Raw genomic sequence first — 9,218 nt, forward strand, 5'->3', positions numbered from 1 at the left:
TTGAGAATAAATTCTTTAAAATTGAGCAATTCCAGCGTTATGGACCTGACATTTGCTGTAAAAACGTGAAATATAAATTCTCAGAAAATGCATTTAATACCAATATATTGAAACGACTGTTTATATATCCATAGGCTACTCCCTTAATAAAGGAGACCAGATATTAGAAAAATATCAATCTACACACATGCATTTTATATTTAATATGAGGGAAATAGACATGCGTGCATGCGTGACACAAAAAAATCTTTATCTTTTAGGTAGCAAAATATTTTTTAGTAATTCTGTGAATTACGCTAAGCAAATCAAAATTAATACTACCCACCGGATAAAGAAGGGTTGGCTCTCTACAGAACATAATATATTCATTTTATTTTATTTTATTTTATTTTATTTTATTTTATTTTATTTTTCGTGTTTGCATTTATGAGGAAAAAACAATGGTCGTGTCAGTTCTCAGTTACGGACGTGAGCGCTCTGAAAGCGGCACTAAAAGACTGCTTTAAAACTTTCAGAGACCTCAAACAGAAAGCACAAAGCCTTTCTGTAAAGTGAATTTCGTTTTGTATTAATTGTATCTTAATTTTAATCAATGTTTCATCAACCAATTACTTGGATTTAATAAATAAGAAATAAATATAGTAGACGAGATAATCAGGGCACGGAGGCGCCCGCGCGTGAATTGAAGCGCGTCTCATAAATGAACCGAAACTCAGAGTGAAACTCTGCCTCACAGTCAGACATGTCTACTTTTAAACAGAACAATTCAAAACGAAAGAAAACATACTGCTCTCTGGTTAGAAAGAAAACAGAACAAACAGAGTAATGTGCATATGTCCATCCCGCGAATGTACAGTCTTCTTCTACCATATTCTCATTATTAGCCGCTTTTCCACTGGCCAGCGCGAGCACAGAGACCGAAATCATGCCTCGCGGCACTCCTGCTAAACCTGTCCTACACACGCTTTTACTGGACTATGTCACACAATACAAAGGTACACCAGCAAGAGGGAGATGAATGAAATAAATCGCCATACAAATATATCAGAAGCTGTCATTTAGTCGTTATTTACAAACTTGGACACCACACGCAGCTATTGACTGACCACGAACATGTAATAACTTAGGCATTTTTCATTTGTTAATGTCTCACGGTCTGGCTGTTTTTTCCCCCGTTTTTTTTTTTTTTTTTTTTTTTGAACAATTAAATTTTGGGCTAAAAATGTGTTGTAATGCAAGCGTTACTGAACATGTACCGAGTAAAATATTACTGAGAATTGATTAGTAATGCCTTACACTACTGCGTTACAACAAAAAGTAATAAGTTACTGTAATACATTACTTTTGTAACGCGTTACTCCCAACACTGTTTATGAACTATTACTGATATGCACTTGTGTAGTGCAGGGTATACGCAGGCATACGGCGTATACCCCACTTCTTTTTCAGTCGGCTTTTTCAATCTTAATAATTATTATTTAAGTTAACCTAAAACTTGTAGGTATTTGTTAGTACATAGTAATTAAAGGAATAGTTCACCCAAAAATCAAGATTCTGTCATTAATTACTCTCCCTCGTGACTTCCCGTTTTCCCTCATGACGTCCCAAACCTCTTCAGAACAAATGAGGATATTTTAATGAAACTGACAGTTACGCAACGACCACTTTGACGCTTAAACAAGTTCATAAAGAGATTGTAAAACTAATATATATGATTTGAGCAGTTTAGTCCAAATATTCTGAAGAGACTCTATCGCTTTATATGATGAAGAGTGATCTTGGGTTGGCTTCCGTTTCCCACAACTGACGTGCGCGCTGAAGAATGTTTATATGCGAGTAAAAGCCTAAATTCAAACTGTTCATCATATAAATTAATGAGTTTTACGATCTCTTAATGAACTCTTCGTCAGTGGAAGGACAGAAATCTCTCAGATCTTCATTTGTGTTGTGAAGATGAGCGAGTCTGACGGGTTTGAACAACATGAGGGACAGTAATTACTGACAGAATGTTCATTTTTAGTGTTAACTCTCCCTTTAAACGCTCATCCTTCCCTCGGCCATTTTGACCCAGAATTTATTTTATTTTTTATGTTAACAATTGAGTGTTCATCAGAGGTGTCCAAGACCACAGGACTTTTGTTGCACTTGAACCACAAATACACACACTTTTTTTTTAAATGGATCTGAGGAGTTTTGTGGTTAAAAAAAGTAACAAATCCTTAATTCACGGGTCAATTTGACCCCCTTAGGAATGAATGGAATGCGAGGAATTCTTCAGTTCATATAGAAAAACCTAAACATGCTCAAAATTCAGACTAAAAATGCTAAAACTTTACCAAAAAATTATTTTATATTGTCTACATGTGTGTCTGAAAGGATACTGAAGATACTGACTTTAGGACCCAGAGGAAGAGCTCATTTGCTCCATATAGAGCTATAAGCCCATAGAGTCATGAAATATCATCTTATATTATTATATTTCCACAAGAGGTCCGCAGAGACTCCCAATGTAAGACATTTACAGCTGAATTAAAAGGGTTATGCATGAAATTGTGTTACGGGACGCAAGGGAAAGATGCGTTACGGGACGCGAGGGAAAGATGTGTTACAGGGCGCGAGGGAAGGATGTGTTACGGGACGCGAGGGAAAGATGCGTTACGGGACACGAGGGAAGGATGTTACAGGACGATGTGTTACGGGACGCGAGGGAAAGATGTTACAGGACGATGTGTTACGGGACGCGAGGGAAAGATGTTACAGGACGATGTGTTACGGGACGTGAGGGAAAGATGTGTTACGGGACGCGAGGGAAGGATGTGTTACAGGACACGAGGGAAAGATGTGTTACGGGACGCGAGGGAAAGATGTGTTACGGGACGCGAGGGAAAGATGTTACAGGACGCGAGGGAAGGATGTGTTAAAGGACGCGAGGGAAAGATGTGTTACGGGACGCGAGGGAAAGATGTTACGGGACGCGAGGGAAGGATGTGTTACAGGAAGCGAGGGAAGGATGTGTTACGGGACGCGAGGGAAAGATGTTACAGGACGCGAGGGAAAGATGTGTTACGGGACGCGAGGGAAAGATGTTACGGGACGCGAGGGAAGGATGCGTTACAGGACGCGAGGGAAAGATGTGTTACGGGACGCGAGGGAAAGATGTTACAGGACGCGAGGGAAGGATGCGTTACAGGACGCGAGGGAAAGATGTGTTACGGGACGCGAGGGAAAGATGTTACAGGACGCGAGGGAAGGATGCGTTACAGGACGCGAGGGAAGGATGCGTTACGGGACGTGAGGGAAAGATGTTACAGGACGCGAGGGAAGGATGCGTTACGGGACGCGAGGGAAGGATGCGTTACGGGACGCGAGGGAAAGATGTTACAGGACGCGAGGGAAAGATGTTACAGGACGCGAGGGAAGGATGCGTTACGGGACGCGAGGGAAAGATGTGTTACGGGACGCGAGGGAAAGATGTTACAGGACGCGAGGGACGATGCGTTACGGGACGCGAGGGAAAGATGTGTTACGGGACGCGAGGGAAAGATGTTACAGGACGCGAGGGAAAGATGTTACAGGACGCGAGGGACGGATGCGTTACGGGACGCGAGGGAAAGATGTGTTACGGGACGCGAGGGAAAGATGTTACAGGACGCGAGGGACGGATGCGTTACAGGATGCGAGGGAAAGATGCGTTACGGGACGCGAGGGAAGGATGCGTTACGGGACGCGAGGGAAGGATGCGTCACGGGACGCGAGGGAAAGATGTGTTATGGGACGCAAGGGAAAGATGTTACAGGACGCGAGGGACGGATGCGTTATGGGACGCGAGGGAAAGATGTGTTACGGGACGCGAGGAAAGGATGCGTTACGGGACGTGAGGGAAAGACGCATTACGGGACGCGAGGGAAAGATGTTACAGGACGCGAGGGAAGGATGTGTTACGGGACGTGAGGGAAAGACGCATTACGGGACGCGAGGGAAAGATGTTACAGGACGCGAGGGAAGGATGTGTTACGGGACGCGAGGGAAGGATGCGTTACGGGACGCGAGGGAAGGATGCGTTACGGGACGTGAGGGAAAGACGCATTACGGGACGCGAGGGAAAGATGTTACAGGACGCGAGGGACGGATGCATTGCGGGACGCGAGGGAAAGATGTGTTACGGGACGCGAGGGAAGGATGCGTTACAGGACGCGAGGGAAAGACGCATTACGGGACGCGAGGGAAAGATGTTACAGGACGCGAGGGAAGGATGTGTTACGGGACGCGAGGGAAGGATGCGTTACGGGACGCGAGGGAAGGATGCGTTACGGGACGCGAGGGAAAGGTGTTACAGGGCGCGAGGGAAGGATGTGTTACGGGACGCGAGGGAAAGATGGGTTACGGGACGCGAGGGAAAGATGTTACGGGACGCGAGGGAAGGATGTGTTACGGGACGTGAGGGAAAGATGTTACGGGACGCGAGGGAAAGATGTGTTACAGGACACGAGGGAAGGATGCGTTACGGGACGCGAGGGAAAGATGCGTTACGGTACGCGAGGGAAGGATGCGTTACGGGACGCGAGGGAAAGATGCGTTACGGGACGCGAGGGAAAGATGCGTTACGGGACGCGAGGGAAAGATGCGTTACGGGACGCGAGGGAAAGATGCGTTACGGGACGCGAGGGAAGGATGCGTTACGGGACGCGAGGGAAAGATGGGTTACGGGACGCGAGGGAAAGATGGGTTACGGGACGCGAGGGAAAGATGTGTTACGGGACGCGAGGGAAAGATGTGTTACGGGACGCGAGGGAAAGATGTTACGGGACGCGAGGGAAGGATGCGTTACGGGACGCGAGGGAAGGATGCGTTACAGGACGCGAGGGAAAGATGCGTTACGGTACGCGAGGGAAGGATGCGTTACGGGACGCGAGGGAAAGATGCGTTACGGGACGCGAGGGAAAGATGCGTTACGGGACGCGAGGGAAGGATGCGTTACGGGACGCGAGGGAAAGATGGGTTACGGGACGCGAGGGAAAGATGTTACGGGACGCGAGGGAAAGATGGGTTACGGGACGCGAGGGAAAGATGTTACGGGACGCGAGGGAAGGATGCGTTACGGGACGCGAGGGAAAGATGCGTTACGGGACGCGAGGGAAGGATGCGTTACAGGACGCGAGGGAAAGATGTGTTACGGGACGTGAGGGAAAGATGTGTTACGGGACGCGAGGGAAAGATGTTACAGGACGCGAGGGAAGGATGCGTTACGGGACGCGAGGGAAGGATGCGTTACGGGACGTGAGGGAAAGATGTGTTACGGGACGCGAGGGAAAGATGTTACAGGACGCGAGGGAAGGATGCGTTACGGGACGCGAGGGAAGGATGCGTTACGGGACGCGAGGGAAAGATGTTACAGGACGCGAGGGAAGGATGCGTTACAGGATGCGAGGGAAAAATGCGTTACGGGACGCGAGGGAAGGATGCGTTACGGGACGCGAGGGAAGGATGCGTCACGGGACGCGAGGGAAAGATGTTACAGGACGCGAGGGAAAGATGTGTTACGGGACGCGAGGGAAAGATGTTACAGGACGCGAGGGACGGATGCGTTACAGGATACGAGGGAAGGATGAGCAGAATTCTGACTGTAGGGACAAAAAACTAAGTCAGTCAAAGGATCATCACATAACTTATCTTTATGGACACAAATCGTACATACAATTTCTGCCACTGCATACATTTTGTAAGACATTACTTAAAAAACTGTGTGTGTGTGTGTGTTTGAGTCAGTGTGTGCGTGTGTGTGTGTGGGAGAGAGTCAGTGTGTGTATGTGTGTGGGAGAGAGTCAGTGTGGGTGTGTTTGAGTCAAGTGTGTGTGTGTGTGTGTGTGTGTGTGTCAGTGTGTGTCAGTGTGTGTGAGAGTCAGTGTGTGTGTGTGTGTTTGAGTCAGTGTGAGTGTGTGTGTGTGTGTGTGTGTGTGGCTGCCATCATCAGCCGCTCCGGCCCCTCGGTGAGGTATTCCCGGAGTGACGTCATGAGTCTGCGTTTGCAGCGTCAGCCGAGGGAAGAGGAGTGTGTGACAAACATCAGCTTTACAGGAGCATCAGTGTGTCACGGTCCTCAGCGCCTGCAACAGTGTGCAGGCGTTTACCTGCGCATACACACACACACACACACACACACACACACACACACACACACACACACAGATCTTCAGTCATTATTCAGCATTAACACGGTCAAAGTAAGAAACATAAAGATACAATCATTTGTCAGAAAACTCTTATCCAGCGTTTAATGTTGTTTGTGTGTCTATGTGGTGTTTTTAATATGCTTTAAGACAAACCATGTGTAAATTCATAAGTCGACTCCATTGCTGAGTATTTCCTCCTTAAAACTGCAGTGAACCAAAGACAGTCTCAAAAACACGCTTTGAAATCGCTGGTGTTTCTGACGTCACAAACTACCTTGTAACCAATCAGATCAACGTGTGATCGTCAACCAGTGGATCTCTGAGCTGAGTGAGTGAGTGGAGGCGGGGCTCATTTGCATATTCATAGACCCGCGCATACTAAATGAGGCAAGGGTGTCGAGTTACATTCAAGACATTTTAAGGCATGAAGAAGGAATTTTAAAAAAAATATGTCACTTTGGTGATGAAAGATGAGTTTTAAGGGATAAAATTATAGACCACAGGGGGACTTTAAAGATTTTGTAGTCATAATGTGTAGTTGTGCTTGGAGTCGATTGTTTATTAGTGATAATAATAATGCAATGAAACATGACAAAGTATGTGTCCAGCCTGTCATATAAAAAAAATTATGAGCATGCAAAAACAAGAGAGAACCAATAAAATATGAATAACTAGTCTGATAGTCAACGTTTTTTTATGCATTTTTCGAGAATAAAGTCGAAACATTACGAGAATAAAGTCGACAAAGTGTGTGTGTGTGTGTCTCTTACGTACCGTCCTCATCCGCCTCCGCCCATGGGTGGAGGAGTGGGACCGGCGCCATGGTTTATTCTGCCCATCCGTCTGCGGCCCGGGAACCCAGGAGGACTGTGGGAACACACAGGGTAAAGACAGAGAACACGACACGACACACACACGCGTACCCTCTGCCGTAGCTGAAGCTACACACACACACACACGTACCCTCTGCCGTCGCTGAAGCCACACACACACACACACACACACGTACCCTCTGCCGTCGCTGAAGCCACACACACACACACGTACCCTCTGCCGTCGCTGAAGCCACACACACACACACACACACACACACACACACACACACACACACGTACCCTCTGCCGTGGCTGAAGCTACACACACACACGTACCCTCTGCCGTCGCTGAAGCCACACACACACACACACACACGTACCCTCTGCCGTGGCTGAAGCTACACACACGTGCCCTCTGCCGTGGCTGAAGCTACACACACACACACACACACACACACACACACACACACACACACACACACACACACACGTACCCTCTGCCTTCGCTGAAGCTACACACACACACACGTACCCTCTGCCGTGGCTGAAGCTACACACACACACACACACACACACACACACACGTACCCTCTGCCGTCGCTGAAGCGTGATGATGAGCCGGTGTGTCCATCTTTAGACAGATCTGGCTGAATCAGAGTCTGGAAGCTGAGACGACATTACACAGGTCAAACATCACAGGTAAACTCCCTAGCAACCACCCAGAATACCTTAGCAACCACCCCAAGTACCATAGCAACCGCATAGCAACACCCTAGCAACCACCCAGAATACCCAAGCAACCGCATAGCAACTAACCCAAGTTTTTAAAACTATTTCAAAGTTTGAAATAGTTTTAAAAAATTGGGGTGGTTGCTTGGGTATTCTGGGTGGTTGCTAGGGTGTTGCTATGCGGTTCTTTAAACCTTCAAACTTTTAAAACCATATCTAAATATATCTATCTATTCAAAATTCTGCCTTTTAAAACTTCTACTTAACTAAAACTATTTCAAATTTAAACCCTTAATTATAAAACTACTTCAAACCTATAAACGTCTAACTTAAAGCTATTAAGTCTACTTCAAACTCTCTGGTCCGGCTTTCTCAAGCCAACGATGTGTTTATGAATTTAGTTGCTTAATGTTGAGCTTCTTGGAAAAGGTCCTTCTGCAAACAAGAACTCTGTGATGAAACTCAGAAATAAAAACCCTTACAACAAGCCGATAAACTCGACCGCGGTCCAGAAGAGATCGCTGAGGAACGACAGCCTCCAGGGCGAGCGGCTCCGGCTGTCCAGAACCTGGCCTGAAACACGGAGAATATATATATATATATATTACAACATATCATAGATCATATCAAATATATGACGACAATCGTGAATCCTATGGCGAACGCGTTGTTATGAATATTTAACACGTGACGTTGGAAGGTCAGCCAATGAACAGAATGATGCGTGAATATTCAAACTGACGAGCCAATAAGATACACGATTACAACTGCGTCAGCTTCGTTCTAATTAATATTCAGGAGATGTGTGTTTACCATATCGTTCGTAACATTCCTACCCGGATATCATCTGTAACATTAACAAAACCATATGTTGGCCAGAGCGGGTCGTGTGTGTCGATAGTACACACACACACACACACACACACACACACACACACACACACACACACACACACACACACACATATATATCAAACATCTCAGAGTGACAGGAAAACCATCAATAATGGATGTTTTCACAAACACAATGACGTATGACAGTTTGCTATATATGATAAGAGTGGTACATGTTTGCGCGTCAAAATAACATTATTTTTCTAAAAGAAACAAGGTTTGTTTTTAGCACTTACCATTTGATACATAAACCATCGTCGCTGCTGTTTAACCGGATACTGTGGCGCACTTCCGGTTCTGCGCACTGCGTCAATATTCAGTCGTGACGTGTGACTGGTATTTTACATAGACAGTATGGTATTTTACTATATCTATTTGTTTATTATTTTTTATTTATTTATTTAATCTTCAAAATTACAGAATTCAGTATCAAGCTCTTGACACATTTCTTTTACACATTTTCACATTTTGTAAGTATAACTTGAAACACAACAATAATTTAAATAAAAAGAAACAAACAAAAAGAAAGAAACTTTGTGTGTGTGTGTGTGTGTGTGTGTGTGTGTGTGTGTGTGTGTGTGTGTTTGAGAGAAAGAGATAGGAGATAGAT

At 45.8% G+C, this 9,218-nt stretch overlaps 1 protein-coding gene across 1 annotated transcript; it reads right to left on the reverse strand.

Moving 5' to 3' along the window:
- Nucleotides 1-5,654: 5,654 nt before the first annotated feature.
- On the reverse strand, nt 5,655-8,927 carry selenok (selenoprotein K). The gene is made up of 5 exons (XM_084087787.1): nt 8,845-8,927; nt 8,197-8,287; nt 7,574-7,651; nt 6,945-7,037; nt 5,655-6,128 (listed from the first exon to the last, which is right to left on the reverse strand). The coding sequence occupies exons 1-4, from the start codon at nt 8,861-8,863 to the stop codon at nt 6,950-6,952; spliced, it is 276 nt and encodes a 91-aa protein (XP_083943913.1). The 5' UTR covers nt 8,864-8,927; the 3' UTR covers nt 5,655-6,128; nt 6,945-6,949.
- Nucleotides 8,928-9,218: the final 291 nt, after the last annotated feature.

Source organism: Abramis brama (assembly GCF_963993115.1).
Source record: "Abramis brama genome assembly, chromosome: 16".
Taxonomy (NCBI): domain Eukaryota; kingdom Metazoa; phylum Chordata; class Actinopteri; order Cypriniformes; family Leuciscidae; genus Abramis; species Abramis brama.